This window comes from Aquarana catesbeiana, linkage group LG11 (assembly GCF_042186555.1).
Source record: "Aquarana catesbeiana isolate 2022-GZ linkage group LG11, ASM4218655v1, whole genome shotgun sequence".
NCBI classification, from domain to species: Eukaryota; Metazoa; Chordata; class Amphibia; order Anura; family Ranidae; genus Aquarana; species Aquarana catesbeiana.
This window is the reverse complement of record NC_133334.1, coordinates 255,787,620-255,810,170: the sequence shown is the minus strand read 5'-3', so window position 1 is coordinate 255,810,170 and position 22,551 is coordinate 255,787,620. Positions and strand designations below refer to the sequence as shown.

Sequence of the window (22,551 nt, the reverse complement as noted above, 5' to 3'; positions counted from 1 at the left end):
TAGTCAGGAGGCAGAGCTGGGACCGCCTGGAGAAGTAACTGATAGCAGCTATAATACTGGTGCCTTTGTAGAGTGGATTTGTCACTAACTGTCTACCTTCCCCCATCTCCAGGTCCCTCTGAGTGGCACCGCTACTTCCCCATCGCCCAGGGAAATCGCCAGTCCCCCATCAATATCGTGGCCAATCAGGCCGTCTTCAACCCCAGCTTAAAGCCTCTGGTGGTGTCCTATGACCAGTCCACGTCCATCAGCCTCTCCAACAATGGTCACTCTGTCATGGTGGAGTTCGATGACAATGATGACAAGACAGGTGAGAGCGCAGGACCGCTAATTGTAAGGTGCCAATCACCTTCATGGATGCAGATGGAAGGTTTTCACAAGACCATCTCATTTCGGGGCTCAACACTCCCCTTCATCAGGGCTAACAGAAGAAGATAACTTAAAATATTATGTTTAATATAAACCATGAAACTATTTCTGTTTTTTTATAATATTTTATTATCTGTCTCTTTTAGCCCTGATGAAAAGAGCTTTGAGCTTGGGAATGTGTCGGCTTTCACTTTTGACCTCTTGTCATAAAAAATAACCTTTTACTGGGATTTGTGGTGCGCTCATCCTGTTACATGTTTTGGATTTTTACTGCCGTCCCAAATTGCATCACTTCCTCTGGTCAGACACCCCCTCTCTTCCCCAGTATTACATGTCTCAGTGGGGACCCTTGTGATTAGGGGTGTCTGATACTTACTATGCCAACAAAGAGCACAGGAGGGGAGAGCAGGAAGTGCAGGAAGTCCTGTCGGCACCAGAATCTGACCATACTGCCCAGTGCACTCTCTGGTCAGACCTGCCCCCCCTCTCTATGGTCACACACACACTCTTTCTGGTCAGACACGCCCCTCTCTTCCCCAGCATTACATGTCTCAGTGGGGACCCTCCTGATTAGAGTTGGGTCTGTTACTTGCTATGCCAACATAGAGCACAGGAGGGGAGAGCAGGAAGTGCAGGAAGTCCTATAGGCACCAGAGTCTGATTATACTGCCCAGTGCACTCTGTAACCTAACAGGTCTGGTCAGACACTCCCCTCTCTGGGCAGACCCACCCCCTCTCTATGGTCAGACACTCCCCTCTCTGGTCAGACCCACCCCTCTCTCTGGTCAGGCACACCCCCTCTCTGGTCAGACACACCCCCTCTCTTCCCCAGCATTGCACATCTCAATAAGGATCCTTGTGATTAGGGGTGCGTCTGTTACTTGCAATGCCACATAGAGTTAGGATTGCCACTTTTTCTTCAAGTCCAACCCGAACACTTTAGTGGTGCACAAACATATATTTTTTTATACATATATACACTATAGGATTGTAACAGACCTCGGCCACCTTTGGGCACTCCAAAGAGAATAGTAATGTGGCGCACATAGTGCCCCCTCACCCTCCTTTCAAGCCCTGTTCTGAGCCACATTCCTGTCTGAATAAAGTGTCTGGGTTTCAGGTGGATTGAAGCCCGGACACATGATTTGAAACCCAGACTGTCCGGGTGAATCCTGGACAGGTGGCAACCCTACACAGAGTACAGGAGGGGAGGGCAGGAAGTGCAGGAAGTCCTATAGGCACCAGAGTCTGATCAAACTGCCCAGTGCACTCTGTAACCCAACAGGCCTGGTCAGACACTCCCCTCTCTGGTCAGACCTGCCCCCCTCTCTCTGATCAGACACACCCCCTCTCTTCCCCAGCATTACACCCCAGCATTACACATCTCATTGAGGACCCTTGTGATTAGAGGTGAGTCTGTTACTTGTGTGCCAACATAGAGCACAGGAAGGGAGAGCAGGAAGTGCAGGAAGTCTAATAGGGAACCAGAGTCCTGGAACCTAACAGACCTGGTTAGACACTCCCATCTCTGGTCAGACACTCCCCTCTCTGGTCAGACCCACCCCCTCTCTCTGGTCTGACACACCCCCTCTCTCTGGTCTGACACTTCTCTCTCTGGTCGGACACACCCCCTCTGTGGTCGGACATGCCCCCTCTCCCCCAGCATTGCGCATCTCAATGAGGACCCTTGTGATTAGGGGTGTGTCTGTTGCTTGCTATATATTTATTTATTACAGCTACTTATATAGCACCGTCAATTTACACAGCGCTTTACATATATATTGTACATTCACATGAGTCCCTGCCCTCAAGGAGCTTACAATCTAAGGTTCCTAGCTCGCCTTCACACATACGCATATTAGGACCAATTTAGACAGGATCCAATTAACCTACCAGCATGTCTATAGTGTGCTATGCCAACATAGAGCACAGGAGGGGAGGGCATTTCCAAAAATCAAGGCAGATCTAAGTGACAGTCAGTTAATTATCAGATGAAATCAATGAGCTTCCGACACACCAAGCTGTCCTGCTAAATTTTTTTGCCACAATGCATCCTTATGCAATGCCTCGGTGCGTGGCGGTAACACTCCCATTAATGTAGAGATGTAAATTGTCCCCAAGACTATAACTGTGGTAAACTTTTTTAAATCATTGCGGATAGATTGTTTCGCCTTCGTTCTTCCAGAATTTGGCCAGTGTCTATATGGTAAGCGTTGGCCTCGTGTGATGCCGCTGTGAATTTGCACTTTTTTCCATAGAATATCGCACAGTATGAGCTCTGTTATTTCACACACCAGGAGACGCCGTCTCCATCCACAGCGAAACGCCATTGCCAAATCCTGAGTCACTTTATCCAGAGATCGCCTTGACTGATAACATTCACAGCGGAGCCCATTATTTACCCAACGGGTGGATAAACCATTAGGACTGAACAAGACTTTATTCATTTGTATTTTCTGATTGGAGGAAGATAATCAGTGCCTGGGACCAGTCACCAATCAGATGTCACAGAGCCATTAGAGCAATAGAAATCATATGTCCAATCACGCTGGTATTTCAGTTATGGGTGGATCCAGTGCTGCCCTCTGTCTCGGCTCTCCATAGACTGCAGCCTCCACCCTCCCTCCCTGTCATTGGGGGGGGGGATTTACCAAAACCAGAGAGTGCAAAATCTGGTGCAGCTCTGCATAGAAATTAATCAGCTTCCATGTTTTATTGCCAAAGCTTTATTGAATAAGCTGATAGTTAGAAGCCAATTGGCTACCATGCAAATCTGCACCAGATTCTGAGTGTACCAGTCTTAGTAAATCTCCCCCATTGTGTTACACTATCATTGCAAAGGGAAACCATGATGTTACATTAAGAAACCTCTTCAAATTTTATATATATATATTTTGCAACTTAAAATTTTTCATTTTTTTGGTCATGCAGTGCTCAGCGGAGGACCCCTTGATGACTCGTATAGGCTGAAGCAGTTCCATTTCCACTGGGGCACCCAGCGCCATGAGGGATCTGAACATACGGTGGATGGGAAGTCTTTCCCCTGTGAGGTGAGGGACAGGCGAAATTCTGACCCCTACCAAGGACAGTGCTAGGCACTGATGGAAGCTGGAGGGGATGGCTGGGATTGGCTAAAGAATTTGGAAAAATAAATGCTTCTCTCTTAGTACATACATACCAACTGTTTCAGATTTACTGGGACAGTCCCACATCTTGGCCCTCTGTCCCTCTGGTGTCCAGGGATCACACAGCATCAAACTTATAAGAGATACTGCACATGCTCAGTAAAGTGCACTAATTGTAAGGACTGGTGCCATGAGTGGGTGGTCCCTGCATATTTAGAGGAGAATCTGGACAGGACTAACCTGTAACGTATAAGTAATGGGCAGTCCCAGCGTATTTATAAGTGGGGTCTGCGCAGGACCAACCTGGAAAGTGGGCATGATTTGGGTATGCCTACCAGAAATGTGGGTGTATTGAATGAGGACCATAGGTGGGTTCACAGTGTCTTGAAATCAGGAATATAAAGTACGTAAGTATGTTAGTTGCGAAAAAAAAATTATCAGTAAAGAGATTGGCTAGAACAGTGGTTCTCAACCCTGTCCTCAAGTACCCCCAACGGGCCATGTTTGCAGAGTCAATGGCTTGGTATTTTGGACAGCTATTTTATCTAAGAGAAATTCCCAAAACATGGCCTGTTGGGGATACTTGAGGACTGAGGTTGAGAACCACTGGGCTAGAAGAATAGGTTGAGTCATTTTGGATAAATTGATTTTGCCACAAAATTCAAAATATTGACTTTGGTGAATTTTTGACAAAACCGGCTTCTAATTTTGGCAAATTTTCTGCTTAGGCTTGGGAAAAAAATACACCTTTAGGAAAACCTGTTGCATAGATGCCAACTGCCCCAGATTTTTAGTCTCTGTTGGCTATGAGGTAGGTAGGAGGCAGAGCTCTGTGTTCCGCAGGGGCGGGAGCCTGTGAGAAGCACTTCATGGTTTGGTTGGGATATATGAATAGAGGCATAGATGCCAAATCACAGTGTCACCCTTATGTGAGGTACTGCATATGTGCAGTAACTCGATAAGGTATTTATATAGTAATCAAGGGCTGTGAGTGGGTGGTCCCAGTACAATTAGAGGCAGGGTTTAGGTGGGCCTTTCCAGTAAGTAGGTGGGGTCTGAGCTTGTCCATATGGGAGGACTTGAGACGGACTGTGAGCAGGACTAATTCTGCCCTGGGGATCCAAGACTGAAATGTTGGTACGTATGAAGTTGCTTTGTGAAGTTCATTTTTTAATGCTTGTTCATTGTAAATTTTATCGATATTTGATTCTTGTGTCCACCAAAAATGTAAAAAATAAAACATTTAAAGCAACAGTACGTGGGAAAAACCTCCAGGAGTCATTTGCGGCCCACTGGCTCTCTAACTTACCTCCTCCTCCAAATCCCTCTAATTTCTCCATTCCCCATTGATTCCATTGGCTTTGGCCAAAATGGTGACATTTTTTTGGTTAGTTTTCACTCATTCCCAATTGGCAACAAAGTCTCAATAATATGTCAGTCCAACATTTCATATACCTGATATGTGTCTACTGTACCATGTACTTGTATGAGAAAGTCGCCTTTGTGTGAAATCCTTGGTGTTCCTGCCAGTCCCTCAGTCTTCCTATTGAAAACTGACCACACTAGGCATGAGAGCACAGCGAGGTCAGTTTTTTTGGCTCTGCTGAGAACTCGGCCTACTCTAATCCAAAGATCAGACTTGTGCTGACATGCCCCTCTGCACAGATATTCACTGGAAAGATCAGTGTACTGCTGTTTCTCATCCCCCAGCTCTCAGAGCTCCTTAAACAGCTGAGAACAGAGGGAATGTGATCACTTTTTTTTTAAAGGGGAAAAATCTGTATTTATGTTTATGCACATGTTTTGCCTTTCATTTCTATTTTAAACTGAATGGGCTGTTTTACAAAGTGAGGGTTTACTTACTACTTCAAGCTGTCGTCTGATTGGATGGGACTCTGACGCACATCAAACTGACCTTGTTTGATCCCCTCACCCGCAGCTCCACCTGGTTCACTGGAATGCAAAATCGTACCCCACTTTCGCAGAAGCAGCCGCTGCATCCGACGGCTTAGTTGTCATCGGGGTCTTCCTGGAAGTGAGTATTTCCGTCCAATCACAGGACACACGGGCAGATGACTTCTGTTAAACGCTGAGATCTAATACAGAACTTCTCTTGTTTTCAGATAGGGGAGGAGCACCCGAGCCTGAACCGGCTCACCGACGCGCTCTACATGGTGAGATTTAAGGTGAGTGCTGGTTTTTGGTCCTTTAAAATGGAACTCCAGGCAAGTGGTAACAAGTGCTTCACATGATTCTCAACCAGGTGTTGTATTGTAAGCCGTTTTCTGCTGAGATAGACTCAATCAGCACCATGTGTATGGTTTTTACCAGTCTGAGCTGACCTGTAGCTTTGCATTATAAGGCCTGATTCACAGCTATGCATTTTTCTTTTTAAATTTTGGCCAAAATTTATACTGCTACATTTCTTTGGTAAAAATAACCCAAATAAGTGTATATTATTTGGTCGGTGTGAAAGTTATAGAGTCTGTACGCTATGGTGCCAATCATTGAAAATTGATCACACCTGACGTACTGACGGCCTATCTTATTTCTTGAGACACCAACAAGTCAGGACGGTACAAATACCCCCCAAATGACTCCTTTTTAGAAAGTAGACATTCCAAGGTATTTAGTAAGAGGCATGGTGAGTTTTTTTAAGTTAAATATTTTACCCACAATTCTTGGGAAAATTAAGATTTTTCACAAAATTGTCACATTAACAGGTTATTTCTCTCACATGGCATATGCATACTTGCAACTACACCCCAAAACACATTCAGCTACTCCTCCTGAGTATGGCGTTACCACATGTGTGAGACTTTTACACAGCCTGGCCACATACAGAGGCCCAACATTCAGGGAGCACCATCAGGTGTTCTAGGGACATAAATTACACATTTCATTTCTTGACTACCTCTTAGGCTACTTTCACACTGGGACAGGCGGGCGGGATATTTAGTGCTGCTTTACCGTCGTTTTAGCGGCGCTATTCGCCCGCTAGCGGCCAAAAAAGGGTTAAAACCGTCCACAAAGCGCTGCCCCATTGTTTTCGATGGGAAGGGGAGCTTTAGGAGCGGGGCTCGGGGCTTTCACATTGGAGTGAATTGAGCGGCTCTTTCAGGGCGCTTTGCAGGTGCTATTTTTAGCACTATAGCGCCTGCAAAGCGCCTCAGTGTGAAAGCCTTACACTTTTGAAGGTCCTGGAGCACCAGGACAATGGAAATGCACACAAAATGACCCCATTTTGGAAAGCAAACACCCCAACATATATTCTATGAGGCATAATGAGGTATTTTAGCATGTTATTTTTTTCCACAAGTTTTTGGAAAACGTGGATAGAAAATGAAAACCCATTTTTTGAATGCAGTTTTTACACATTTTTATGGCACTGACAGGCGTTGATGAGGATACACTCAGGGCTTTTTTTCAGGGGGAACTTGGAGGAACTCAGTTCCACCACTTCTGGCTCAGACCCTTTGGTGCCTGTTCACCACAATCACTTGTAAACACAGAAGTCTGGTTTCTGTGTTTACAAGTGACAGCTCTGCACTCTGTGTGTAACCCACATGAACTCTGCACTCTGTATGTAATGCAATCCTGATATCTAATGCCCCTTTAAGACCTTTCTACTGTTTGTGAAATATGACCACACTCACTATTTGATGTGATTTGGAGGGTATGTATGGGGGGAGGAGTTTTGGGGGGTCGTGGTTGAGTTCTAGCACCTATTGTTTGAGAAAAAAAGCACTGGATACACTGATAGGGTGGCACTGATGAGCACTCACTGATGGGCACTGATGAGCACTATTAGGGCACAGTAGTGACACTGATGAGCCTACGATGGCCTCCCAGAACTAGCCGACCGCTCTGTAGCCATCATTCGGCTACAGCGTGGTCGGAAAATGGTTAATTACATATCTTATTTTATTTGATGTATGGGTCTCTGTGCTTCTCTAAGCATTGCAAACAGATTGTGGCTGGTGGGTGGGGCTGTCAGGGTTCTGTACATAGTTTCCAGAAGACATCACAGCCCCCTGCCTCAGTACCCCTCTCAAGAGCCTCAGCCCTCAGTCCTGATGCAAGCAGTGGGAGGAGTTATGCAAATATCAGAATGGGTGGGTGTCAGTCTGGAGGAGTGTTCTGAGGCAGACCACCCTAAGGTAACACCCTTCATGATTGAAAGAACTGAAATCCAATGAATGAAAGGGGCAGGCCAGGGACAGTCAGACTTGGAAGGAAAGTGCTAGATGATGCTGGATGTCCACCAGCCAGGAAATGTGGCGGGCTCTATTTGACTTGCTACAGCTTCTAATGTACATTGTGAGAAGCTCACAGTGTGCAGTGAAATCAGAGTAAACCATTTCAGTCCAGGAAAGGAGCCGGTACAACTATGCAAGACTGAAGTGAAGGCCGGAGGTCAGATTTAAAGGTCTAAAAAAAAAAGAAAAACTTTATAAAGACATTGGATTCAGGAGCAGGCGGGTCAGGTGGGTCAGGTGGGCAGTGGGTGGACAATGGCCGCCAGTACACCTGGCTGTGAGTTGTCGCCCCGTCATATCTCGGCAGGAAAGGTAAACCTTCTAATCTCAACTGGGTCAGTGATATTTACAATGGGAGCCGCCGGTGATAGCAGCATTGAGTCACTATGCATTAAATCCGCCTATTGTAAACCTTCCACCACTTCCAGCCTTCCAGGTTCAGCTGTAGGTGGAGCTGATATGTGAGCCGTGTTCTCTATACTGCTCTGTGTATGGAAACATATAGAAGAGAATTCACAATATTCCTCTCATTGGATGTTCCCGTCCCGGCTCTGATTTCATCCCCCCCGCCCTGAACAATCGGGTGATGTCAGGGTCTTTGTGCGCGCCGCATTGTGCGCTCTATGGATGGTATTTGCGATAAATGTGAGTTTTTGTTCTGAAGGTTTGCTAACATTACAGAGAATTGTCTTCTGCACGGAAAATCCATTCTTTGTCATCTTCTGTGAAAGACATTGTGTGTGAGTGGAGGAACACAACTCCCATACATCTCAAGTGACACATATAGAGGAATACAATGGGGGGGGGGGGGCGCAATAGGAAAAAGGAGCTTGATTTATATTCAATGTATACATTGTTCTCTGTATTGTCATCAGCCGAGTGTGACGGCTCTGCTAGGATAGGACTGGTCATAAGGGGGCTGAGGGACAGGCAAAAGAGGCACCTGCCTTGGGTGCTTCACCAGGACACAGGAGCAAAAAGTGCAGCAACTGCAACCTGCTCACAGGGAGCACACTATGGCCTTTTTGTCTTGTGTGCTAAAGGATTTTGTCCTGGCGCTAATGGGCACAACAGGTAAACAGACCCGGGAACTCAGCACAGGGATGGTATGAACCTCTAATGGACACAGCAGGTGTATAGACCCAGGAACTCAGCACAGGGATGGTGGGAACCCCCTCATAATGTAAAGCAGGTATACAGTAGGGGTGCAATCGATCAAAAAACTCACGGTTCGGATCGTTCCTCGGATCAGGAGTCACGGATTGGATCATTTTCGGATTAAAAAACAAAACAAAAAATTAATTGAATTTACAAAAACCTGTGAAAATTCCACCACCATATAGTCCCCACTGTAATATCCACAATCTCCCCCCACTGTAATATCCACAATCTCTGTCCCCACTGTAATATCCACGTCATCTCCCCCACTGTAATATCCACATCTCCCCCACTGTAATATCCACATCTCCCCACATCTCCCCCACTGTAATATCCACAATCTCCGTCCCCACTGTAATATCCACGTCATCTCCCCCACTGTAATATCCACGTCATCTCCCCCACTGTAATATCCACATCTCCCCCACTGTAATATCCACATCTCCCCCACTGTAATATCCACATCTCTCCACATCTCCCCCACTAATATCCACATCTCCCCCACTAATATTCACATCTCCCTACATCTCCCCCACTAATATCCACATCTCCCCACATCTCCCCCACTAATATCCACATCTCCCCCCACTAATATCCACATCTCCCCCACTAATAACCACATTTCCCCACATCTCCCCCACTAATATCCACATCTCCCCCACTAATATTCACATCTCCCCCACTAATATCCACATCTCCCCCACTAATATCCACATCTCCCCACTGTAATATCCACATCTCCCCCACTGTAATATCCACATCTCCCCCACTGTAATATCCACATCTCCCCACATCTCCCCCACTAATATCCACATCTCCCCCACTAATATTCACATCTCCCTACATCTCCCCCACTAATATCCACATCTCCCCACATCTCCCCCACTAATATCCACATCTCCCCCACTAATATCCACATCTCCCCACATCTCCCCCACTAATATCCACATCTCCCCACATCCCCCCCACTAATATCCACATCTCCCCACATCTCCCCCACTAATATCCACATCTCCCCACATCTCCCCCACTAATATCCACATCTCCACCACTAATATCCACATCTCCCCACATCCCCCCCACTAATATCCACATCTCCCCACATCTCCCCCACTAATATCCACATCTCCCCCACTAATATCCACATCTCCCCCACTAATATCCACATCTCCCCACATCTCCCCCACTAATATTCACATCTCCCCACATCCCCCCCACTAATATCCACATATCCCCCACTAATATCCACATCTCCCCACATCTCCACCACTAATATCCACATCTCCCCACATCCCCCCCACCAATATCCACATCTCCCCCACTAATATCTACATCTCCCCACATCTCCCCTACGATTGTCTGCTTGCTTGCTGTTGAGGCGGGTGATGATGACGTCAGAGTGGTGCTCACCTAGGCCACCGCCGGGTGTACCAAGATGTCCGCCGCTCTGGAGCTAGGCCAAAGCCGCGGCCTTCCCTAAGGCCGAGGCAGCGGAGCGCTCCGCGGATCGCGGGTGTGCCGATCCGAACAGGTTGGACCGTTCGGATCACGGATCGGAGACGATCCGTTGCACCCCTTGTATACAGACACGATAACTCAGCACAGGGATGGTGGGAACCCCTCATAATGACCACATCAGGTGTACAGACCCAGGAACTCAGCACAGGGATAGTGGGAGCCCCTCATAATGGGCACAGCAGGTGTACAGACTTGGAAACTCAGCACAGGGATGGTCGAAGCCCCTCATAATGGGCACAGTGGGTGTACAGACTCAGGATCTCAGCACAGGGATGATGGGAACCCCTCATAATAAGCACAGCAGTTGTACAGACCCGAGAACTCAGCACAGGCATGGTGGGACCCCCCACAATGGGCACAGGGGGTGTACAGACCTGGGAACTTAGCACCCTGCCAGCCCCTCGCATCAGTGATGACATCACAGTGTCTAAAATAGAAAGGTTTTATTTATTAATTTAATTAGTATGTTGATGAAGATGGGGGGAGACCACGGAAGCAAAAACATAAGCAGATTAAATGTCATCTTTCACCTTGTTGAGCGATAGAGAAGAAATTTCCTTGTAGGATTGATGGAACTCTTATCAGCTGCTACTGTGAAGATAGCATGGCCTAATTGCCAGGACCTTGCACTGATCGCAGGTTAATTAGGGCCACCACGGATTTTTTTTTCCTTTTGAAGATGCGGGTGGATTCATTACAGCAGAGGTCTGTGAGAAATACTCACTGTTCTCCATACCTTTAAGGGGAACCCCATTCCAATGAGATTATCAATATCTGAGATTTATTTCTTAAATGTATTCAAGTATAAAGACAACAGAAAGGGAAGGGAGGATTCTTCTGTGTGTATGGGGATCCTAGTTCTCTAACAGTCAGGAACATGCTAGAACCTGGCTGTGTTTGCACTCTTCCTGCTTAGCACATCATAGCCAAAAAGTTCTGATCCAAGGAAAAAAAAAAAGCTCTGTTCAAAAAAATGCAAAGGTATATCCTCTATTTCAGGTGTTGTATCAGTTCGAGGACATAGTGAAAGGGGTGGGACACAGACATAGGGGGGAGATTTACTAAAACTAGGGCATACAGAATCTGGTGCAGCTGTGCATGGTAGCCAATCAGCATCTAGATTTTATTGTCAAAGCTTAATTGAACAAGCTGAAGTTAGAAGATGATTGGCTACCATGCACAGCTACACCGGATTCTGTGAGCTCCACTTTTAGTAAATCTGCCCCCCCCCCCCCCCCCCCATGATGGTACTATAGGGTATATAAAGTGGACCTATCAGTACCTTTTCAAGTCCGCATAAAGTCTAGTAGAAAGTTTGAGGAATCTCCTTGACAGCACTAAAACATGATAGAGGTTCTATCCTTGTCGGATCCTAGCTGTGGCCTGAGGGCCACATGTGACTCTTTGGGACTGATGGTTCGGTCCTCAAGCACCGGCAGCTTGTAGTCAGTTTTCCTTGCCTAGGTTCTTACTTAGGAAGAATGGAGGAAAATACTGTACTGAACTGGTTTCTACTGGCTGAATGATTTGCTTTACTTCTTATAAATGTTTTTTTTTCTGTATTGCCCGTTTTTTTTTGGGGTTTTTTTTGCCTTTTTGGGATTTTTTTTTCTTTTACCTATTTTAATGAATCTTATCGTGCCATCAAGTATTTAAGGGACGCAGTAGGGGGCGCTGGCTTGTAAAGGATCTATAATGATCTCTAGCAGGTTTCTTGTAATGTCCCCAGTATCTTGCACCATGCCCACAGTCTCTGGCCAGTTTGTGTAGCACTGCCTAAAGCATACTTAGTCCCTGGGACACTGTCACCCCTGCCCATAGTCTATGCTTGACACGACATTTGAAACCCACCTACTTGCAGCCGCAATCTCCTTCAGATAATATCCTTTATTTAGGTTACTGCACATTCTGAAATACGGTTACTCAAATACGGGTGATACTGTGATCCCTGGACACAGCCCAGGACACATCACTGGATCACAGAGGTCTGAGATGCGAGATTGTCCCAGCAAACCCAGGACAGTTGGCATGTACAGTATCATACCTCTCAACTTTTTGAGATGGGAATGAGGGAAAATCAGCAAAAGTATGCAGGCGTAGGACACACCCCTTTCCACGCCCCCTTAAAGGAGAATTGTACAAAAAACAAGATTGGTTAAACCCACAAGTCCTTTTTTTACCACTACTATTCCTTTATATTGGCTTTTGGAATTTACAAATGCAGCAATTTAGAAATCAGAGGTTTAGCGCTGGAAAACCCTTTTTGATAGATAAAAAGTGCATTTTATATACAACTTTATAGATCAGACCAAAATGTGATACAAATGAGGAAGAATGAGGGACAGAGGGACATTGCTCCAAATCAGGGACAGTCCCTTGAAATCAGGGACAGTTGGGAGCTATGCAGTATGCATAAACTGAACATTATCTACACACCTTTGGTGAGGGCCACACGTGAGGCCCCCACAGTAGGTAAGTTGACCACCACTGTTCTGCACTTCTCACACATTTGGATGTGGTTCCATTTAACATTTGGTTCTCTTGCAGGGGACCAAAGCACAGTTCGACAACTTCAACCCCAAGTGCCTCCTGCCACAGAGCCTGGACTACTGGAACTACCCCGGCTCCCTGACCACCCCACCGCTTAACGAGAGCGTGAACTGGATTGTTCTTAAAGAGCCCATCAGTGTATCAGAAAAACAGGTGAGAGTGACCATGCCTTTCCATGACTGGCCACCACAGAGGGACAATGGGAACGGGCAGATGTTTATAGGGCTAATTGTTTCCAGCAGTAGGATTGTGAGAGAGTAAGAGGGGGCAGCCATTGTGGTTCAGCAACTTTATCCTCCTGCAGGATTGTCATGTGACTACACAGGAGCAGTTCCAGTCTCAGGGGATTATGGGAGAGAATGGAGACACAGTGAGGGAAGCTGCAGGGTTGCCAAGACTTTGACTTGAGACTTACTGCAGACCTACAGATTGAGTGCCCACTCAACCCACTTAGTAGCATCCCCCTCATGGTCATAGGCAAAAACTGGAGACAGATTTGCCCCCTCCCTCCCCCCCCCTCTTGCCTATGGCAGGGCTATTGGATCATTGGTCAGGTAGGGCTCCCAACTGATGGGATGTGCCAGCTACAGGAGAACCACAACACTGAAAAATATGGAGACTGTAATGGTTCATATAAGGGCCTTATCAAGGGGCCCCCACCTGTATAATTATGTTGCAATGGAATACAAACTACTTTCTGGGCAAACATATACAACTTCCGAAACTTTATATACATTAATTTTATCCAAATTTATTTGCCAAGTGCTGTTTCTAAAAGTCAGACAGCTGTGGGCCCCTTAGTAGTCATATAGTGTGTTATGGCTTGATTACCCCTTTGGGTTCATATCATCCAGAGGTGGCTCTTCCTTGCTCTACTGTAAAAATAGGACTGGAATCTGAAGGCACCAGAGATGGCAGTTGGATTATTGGGCATTGGGGACCCCCGGTGCTGAGCTGCTTCCTCCAGTTGTAATTATAAAATGCTCCTCCTGAACCCTTCTGCACCCTCCCTTCTCAGCTGTGAGAAGATTAAACTTTGTACCAGATTGTGATTTGATGACTGAATTAATGTGCAATGGTTTGTTTACCTTTAGATTGAGGAGGTGATGAGGTGAAAGGAACAAAAGATTATCTGCGCTTACTGTGTAAATGGTGTGCTGGGCACTGCCGTGTACAGTATGGGCGGTGGTGGTGGGGGAGGGCTGGAGATTATTTAGTGGAAGTGAAAGTTATAGATACCGGTAATACACTTATTGGGAACGTTCCATGACAGCACCACCATGACACTTTCCACACTTAACAAGTTAGAAGAGGGATTGGAGTTCAGAAGGTCCTGGGGTGCTACACCTCCACAATGTCATTTGGAGAAAAAGGCTTGTCTACAAATAGACAATGCATATATTATGTTACAATATAGGAAATGATCTAAAGCCCCATACACACTATCAGATTTTCTGCTGATTTTTTGTCTTTTGTCCAAAACCATATAATATGAGGTCAAACCTTAGGAGTTTCAATTTGTATGCAATCAGGCAGGCCCTTGCACTACATGGTTTTGGTAAATCTGAAGACAAAAATCAGCAGAAAATCTGATCGTGTGTATGGGGCTTAAGTGTTTTCATGAAGGATTCCTAGAGAAAGAATTATTGATAAGTGTAGATCTCAATTTTCCCATTCATCCTCCACAACTGGGATCTAACCTAACATGGAAATGTAGCTCCTCCCATATCTGAATCTTTTGAAGTCATGGAAGCTCGCTTACCTCCTGAAAGAACAATCCTCCCCCTGTATAGATGAGAAGCTAGACTAGAAGAACATAATTCATAATTCAATAGGATTATAACCTTTACAAGGAATACGCTATGTTCTTCTGCACCCAATTTCTGGTCTTCATATGGACAGAAGACATTGAAAACTTAACAGTAAGAAGTCACCATCTTGATAAGATGATGGGAAAATTCAGAAAGGAAAGGTTCCTCCAGACCATGTCAGGAATTTTAGCTGATGGAAGTTTATGAAAAGCTTTTCAAAATGTACCCAAATAATCTCCATTGTTTGTGTGGACTCAAGGTCTTGGTGTCAGTAAGATTTGTATACAAGGTCACCAGTTTTGCATTTTTGGTTGACCTCGAGCATTGAACATACAGTGCCTTGCAAAAGTATTCACCCCCTTGGCATTTTTCCTGTTTTATTGCCGCAAAACCTGGAATTAACATTGATTGTTTGAGGATTTGCATCATTTAATTTACAGAACATGCCCACAACTTTGAAGATGTGTTTTTTTTATTGTGAAGCAAATAACAAATAGGTCAAAATAACAGAAAAAAGTCAATGTGCATAACTATTCAACCCCCTAAAGTCAATACTTTGTAGAGCCACCTTTTGCGGCTATCACAGCTTCAAGTCGCTTTGGATAAGTTTCTATGAGCTTGCCACATCTTACCAGTGGGATTTTTGCTCATTCCTTTTGTTTTTTGGTGAAAGTCTTCCATAAAGCCCAACTCTATGGAGTGTACGGCTTATTGTCGTCCTATATACAGATACTCCAGTCTCTGCTGTAAAACTCTGCAGCTCTTCCAGGGTTACCTTAGGTCTCTGTGCTGCCTCTCTGATTACTACCCTCCTTGCCCGGTCCGTGAGTTTTGGTGTGCGCCCATCTCTTGGCAGGTTTGCTGTTGTGCCAAGTTTTTCCCATTTGGTTACGATAGATTTGATGCTGCTCCTAAGGATCATCAAAAATTTGGATATTTTTTTATAACCTAACCCTGACTTGTACTTCTCAACAACATTGTCCCTTACTTGTTTGGAGAGTTCCTTGGTCCTCATGGCAGTGTTTGGTTAGTGGTGCCTCTTGCTTAGGTGTTGCAGCCTCTGGGGCCTTTCAAAAAAGGTGTGTATATGTCAGATCATGGGACACTTAGATTGCACACAGGTGGACATCATTTCACTAATTATGTGACTTCTGAAGGTAATTGGTTGCACCAGAGCTTTTTATGGGCTTCATAACAAAGGGGGTGAATACATATGCACATGCCAATTATCATTTTTTTATTTCTGAAAAATAGTTTTATGCATATATTTTTCTAATTTTACTTCACCAACTTAGACTATTGTGTTCTAATCCATCACATATAATTCAGATTAAAAAAAACATTGAACTAAAGGCTGTAATGTAACAAAATAGGTAAAAAGCCAAGGGGGTGAATAATTTTGCAAGGCACTGTACAAATTGGGTATTTGGCTTGGCAGAAGATGCCAAATTAATACTGCATACCCAAGGTACCAACGATAACTTCTACCATCTGGCCAGTGGTCTCCTTTTCATTTTGTCAGTTGCCCACTTCTGGCATGCCATACCTCAGGCATAAAGTCACAAAACACAGCTCAGTGTCAACCAATTCAAAAGGGTGGACACCCTGGCTTCCTCTTGGTCAGATGGCCACTGAGTCTCTGCTCGGCTCGAAGTAATGCCCATGACATGGTCAATGGGCCACTGAGCCCATATTTGTCACCTCCTAAGGCTTGGATGACATTCAGTATACCAAAGATACCTTCTATCATCTGGCCAATGGTCTTCTCTTTAACTACAAATGTGATTCTGACCATTTCCAGATATTCAGAGGGTCTTCTTCACCTTGGTCAGTATGGCACTTTCCACTTTCAACCATACCTTCAGACAGGAAGTCACCAAGACACAGTCATCTTGGTCGTACGGCCACTGAGCCACTACTCAACCATATTAGAGGCTCTAAGTATTACCCATTGCACAATCAATGAGCCACTAAGCCCATGCTTTTCACACCCTAAGGCTTGAATGACATTCAATATACCAAAGATACCTTCTACCATCTGGCCAATGGTCTTCTCTTTTAACTACAGATGTGATTCTGACCATTTCCAGATATTCAGAGGGTCTTCTTCACCTTGGTCAATATGCCACTTTCCACTTTGAAGCATACCATGAGACAGGAAGTCACAAATACACAGTCATCTTGGTCAGATGACCACTGAGCCACTGCTTAGCCATATCAGAGGCTTGAAGTAATGCTCAGTATGATTGTCACCCATATCACGAGGGAAGAAGCCCCTACTTCATTTTGGTCAGGAGACCATTGAGTCACTGCTTAGCCATATCAGAGGCTCTAAGTGATACTGCCCGTGGCATGGTCAGTGGGCCACTGACCCTCTGCTTTTTACAGCCCATGGCTTGGTGTAGCCTGTACCATTAGAAACTAGATGTGTCCCGTTGGGACCAGAGTTCTGTCCCTTCTCCATTTTCTGGCACCATGAGGGGAAGAAGTGAGAGATAATAGAGGGGGGGGTAATTCCCCCTCTCCCGTCTTTCTCACCTTTCTTCGTCCCCCTCTTTACCATATACCCTTTCCTTTTCTGCCACAGCTCCACCCCGTTCACTCCCACCTCCCTTTTTTTTTGTTAATTTTTCACCACGCCCCTTTACTGATAGTGTTCCAACCATTGGTCCCATTTTTATATGGGTGTTCTCCAATCCCCGATTCCCCTGATACCCCTTCCAGCTCTGCATTATAAGAGAAAACATTGTGCGTTGTGTTGAAATGACTGTTTTCTACACAATCACTTCGATGGTCAGTGTCTTCAGGTCAGCAGGGATACAGTACATGCAGTGTATAACCAACTAAGTATACTTTCCATGTCAGGAAGTTGTGTATACTTTTAGTACATATCCTGGCCTATTCACTCAGACTTGGATGATCTCCTTAAAGATAACTTATATGTACTAGAGATGTATACTTATGATAGTCAAATGAAGTATATATCATTCGATAGGAATATGTGTTATAATGTACTGTATATGCATAAAGGCCTAAATAAAGAATACAAAATAAAAAAAAGACTAGACCTGACCGATTTCAAGGTTCCTAAAGACTTGAACTGGCAGTCGTCTAATCCAGATATTTTTGATCAAATTAGGCAATAATCTCAGATCTTTGCAGGTAAGCTAGATGGCCACTCAGACTGAGGTCTTGTAGGTCAGTAAGTATAGTAAATGTCATCACTTCACCTCTACAATTTCATAGGAAATGTTTGTTGATCCAGGGAGGATCTGGTTGCCTTTTGAGTTTCAAAAGTTTTTTTTTTCCCTGGTAGAGCAAGTTGTATCACACTGTATACGTTTTTTTTTTTACCCTCTTTTTTTACCTACTCACCAAACCATAAGCTGTAACAGGTACAGCAGACACAACTGTATCTGCTGTACCTGTTATAGCTTATGGTCTAGTGAGTGTGCATTTCATTAAGGTGATGGCACCCAGTGTTTTCATTACACTACAAGGATCTGCTGGACTGTGGAAGATCTTTGATTATGGGCTTTGATTTAAGAGAGACTTCCTGTTTGGCACATTGAGCACTCTTTACTTTTTTGATTTTTTTTTAATGTTTTTGTTATATTTACTGGTGCTGCATAATTTCATGATATTATAATTTATTAGTCTGGGCCCCTTAGTTAGTTATCAGGATGGTCTGAATAGTATTGGGGGAAGCAGAAGGTGGGGACAGGTGGGTGAGGAAGTTGAGGGTTTCCTCACTTTTAAGTTTAAGGAAACTATAGAAGCCATTGGATCAGTACTGAAGCCAGATGCCTAGAATTTTCAAAGGAATGACAGACCACATATTCCAGCCAAGCAGTTACACAGCCACAGTACATACGGTGTATGGAAACTTTTTTTTTTTTTCTTTTCTGTTCAGTTGGTCTTGTAATTTATGCATTCCTGCCACAATGTATAGGCAGCAAGATGACATCACTATTCAACAACTGCAGCTCAATATTTCATGCCCAGTTCATTGGAGTATGAAAGACATCCTACTGAGCACCTACCTGTTTCCTGCCCTTAATATGCCCCCTTCCTGCCCCCGGGTCCTGAAACATGTTATAACACACAATCTCTGACTCCTAGACTGATTTCTGGTGTGCAGTACAATATACAAATTGATTTTAGAGAATTGTTTCCATTTACTCTTGAATGGAGTAAGGAAGGTTGAGTCTGTGTCTCAGTTGGGGAGATTTGCCTTTGCCCTGGTACTGGGTACTACAGAGACAGGAAGTGATGGAAAACTCCCTAATGGGGACATAGACATAAAAATCAGAAATAGTTCCCCTACAGAGGGCCTAACCCCTTCAGCACTCCATCCAAAACCGCAGGATGTTTTGGATGAAGTTCAACTTTTACAGAAAATATGATTTATTTTAAAAAAGGTCTATCCTTTATTTTGGCAGATGGAACGATTTCGGAAAACACTGCTTTTTAACGCAGAGGAGGAACAAGAACGAATCCACATGGTGAACAATTTCCGCCCACCTCAGCCGCTGAACGGCAGGAAAGTGCAGGCGTCCTTCAAGTGCTGACATCATGGAGAACGTTCACAAGCAGAACAGACCAAACTCACCATTGTGCCGGGGCCCCAAGGGCCACAACCTGCCTTAGGGCCTGTGCCGAGGGGCTACCAGCTTGTGTCAATGGCATCAGTTTGATATTCTCTGAGATCATTCAGAATACATTGACAGGTACAGTTGACCTCCTTCTGACCTGCTGCAAACAGGACTTGCATTCCTATAGACTGACATTGACACAAGCCCCTCGACACAGGCCATTTGTCTATTGTTCTATGCATGAATGCGTGATTGCTGATCCTCTGCCCCACTCACATTTCTTCCCAAAGTATCTCAGCCAATTTGCAGCAGACAGGATATATATTCGACGATCAAGATTTACCCAATCTGCTTGATTCTCAAAGAACCGACTTGCGTCTTTAACTTTAAAACTGCTGTCTTTGCCTCCTTTGGGGAGATTTACCCTTTACTACCTGTGTGTGTCACCAGGACAGGAAGTGAGGTATATCAGCCCAACGGGGACACCCATAGAAATAAGACAAAATTATCTATAGTTGGGTTTTAAAGTGAAACTCATATATTTTTTTTATGTGGGTCAAGCCTGGGGCTTGATGCCTGCTGGGTCTCTATTACAGTCTATGAAATGTACTTTCTTGATATCCAAGGTTGGTGCCGTAAGTTGGACCCTCTTGTTGCCCTTTTTGAAGTACATCCCAATATATTCCTATAAAACATCCACTAGGGGGCCTCTAACAACACAGTGCTTGTACTACAGTTAGGATGGTGACAGCACCCTCTAGTGGTTGCTTCATAGGAATATGTGGAAATGCACTGTAAATCAGAGGGGCAGGTGTGCCAGCCCTCAATGTCATATGTGTCTGGGGGAGGAAATCTCCTCACTAGGGATATGTCTAACAGTAAGGACCTGAAAAGGGATCAAACCCTCCTCTACTCTGTGCAAAAAATAAGTATATGATTAGAGCTGAGTTCTTCTTTAACTTATTTATTACAATGCCCCCTTTTATTTAAAAAAATTGAAAATTATAGGTAATCCCATGAGTGGTGCACGGTCCTCAAACCCAGACAGGATGAGGGGTGTACAACCTGCATTACCACCCAATAAACCACAGACTAGATGAGGGGTGTATAACTTGCATTACTACCCAATGCACCACAGAATAGATGTGGGGTGTATAAACTGCATTACCACCCAATAAACCACAGACTAGATGAGGGGTGTATAACTTGCATTAGCACCCAATGCACCATAGACTAGATGAGGGGTGTATAACCTGCATTACCACCCAATAAACCACAGACTAGATGAGGGGTGTACAACCTGCATTACCACCCAATAAACCACAGACTAGATGAGGGGTATATAACTTGCATTACCACCCAATAAACCACAGACTAGATGAGGGGTGTATAACTTGCATTACCACCCAATGCACCATAGACTAGATGAGGGGTGTATAACCTGCATTACCACCCAATAAACCACAGACTAGATGAGGGGTGTACAACCTGCATTATCGCCTAATAAACCACAGATTAGATGAGGGGTGTATAACCTGCATTACCACCCAATAAACCACAGACTAGATGAGGGGTGTACAACCTGCATTACCACCCAATAAACCACAGACTAGATGAGGGGTGTACAACCTGCATTACCACCCAATAAACCACAGACTAGATGAGGGGTGTATAACTTGCATTACCACCCAATGCACCATAGACTAGATGAGGGGTGTATAACCTGCATTACCACCCAACATGCTCACCCCATCCCATCCTACCCAACCCAATCCTCTTTCATCTTCCCACCAGCAGCACAGACAGTCCTTCTTGCAGACACACGGATCACTGCCACAATTACTGTTTTTACTGCCTATACAGCATGTTAATATTATATTTATATATAGAGATGATATAGCTAGAACCAGATTTATATTTTTCTTTGATCTACAAGAGATTGTTGGTGTGATACAATGATTTCTGATAATTCTGACTTTAAAAAAGACACTTAAAGGGTAAACTTCAGTCAATCAGTAAACTCCACCTTGGAAAAACACATAAGGGTGGAGTACCCCTGCCCGGGACTCTGGTTTTCTTCTTAGCAGTGCTGCAGTTTTCACAGACCAACCTGCAGTGTACAATCCTCTGCATTCCTGGGATTCTGGGAACACCTAATCTGGAGACTGCAGGCAAGGGATTCCCAATGCCGCCCCTTATATATACTGGCAATAGCCTGCAAACCCATCCAGTCTGACACTGGCAATGTCATTTCTACAGGTGGTGTTTGTGCTGAAATCAGAAACTGGAAAAATACTCCAGCAATTTCATTGACATGGATTTGGTTTTAGAGGATAGATTGCAGCAAAATTGATCCCATCTCCTTATGGCCAATCGACTTTTCGAGTCATGGTTGGTGTTAAAGCTCCTCAGATGGCGCAACGCATGTCATGGGACACCATCATCCTTTACATCCAACATCTGGGGAGCTCTCAGTAACTGAACGCCCCCTTTGGGTGATAATGTATATATACCCTTGACAAAACTTCAGCATCATATAACATTATATAAAATGATTATGGGAAGGAGTACATTTATAAAGCAGAAAATCAGACATTCACTCAACATTCTCTGCAGGTGAATCTTCCAGGTCCATGTGTGTTATATGACTGTGATTGATTCTTCACCAGAGAATGTTCGAGGAATGTCACATTCACTGCTTTATAAATGTACCCCATGTCTGGAGTTACCCTTTAAGTTTTGCTTTCTTTTGATACATTGTAATTTTTCTGTCACTGACAATTGCCAGCTGTACCTGATTGATTCGCTCTTGGCTTCCTTTAATCTGTCGCCAATGTGTTTATGCAGCAAATAAACTGTGTTTTTTTATATTTAAACATTGTGTGTAAATGAATATATATGTGTATATGTGACACCAAGGGGCACTATTCCTCCCACTTACACCTATGATGGAGAACTATTCCTCCCCCTAATACCAATGATGGGGCACTTTTCCTCCCACTGATTTCAAAAATGGGGTGTTATTCCTTCCACTGACACCAATGATGAGACAATATTCTTCCCACTGACACCAACGATGGAGCACTATTCCTCTCACTGACACTGACAGATAGTCAGTGCGGAACATAATCCAGAGGGTAGTATTGGGGGCATTAGTGGTAGGTTG

General features: G+C 44.6%; 1 protein-coding gene across 1 annotated transcript in view; it reads left to right on the top strand.

Annotated features, from left to right (window-relative positions):
* CA7 (carbonic anhydrase 7) overlaps positions 1-22,261 on the top strand; it is a 30,156-nt gene extending 7,895 nt beyond the window's left edge. The window contains exons 2-7 of the mRNA XM_073605704.1: positions 113-310; positions 3,301-3,419; positions 5,434-5,529; positions 5,618-5,680; positions 12,977-13,132; positions 19,233-22,261. Of these exons, the coding sequence (XP_073461805.1) occupies positions 113-310; positions 3,301-3,419; positions 5,434-5,529; positions 5,618-5,680; positions 12,977-13,132; positions 19,233-19,361 (761 nt within the window). The 3' untranslated portion in view covers positions 19,362-22,261. The remainder of the gene's footprint in view (positions 1-112; positions 311-3,300; positions 3,420-5,433; positions 5,530-5,617; positions 5,681-12,976; positions 13,133-19,232) is intronic.
* The last annotated feature ends 290 nt before the right edge of the window (positions 22,262-22,551 follow it).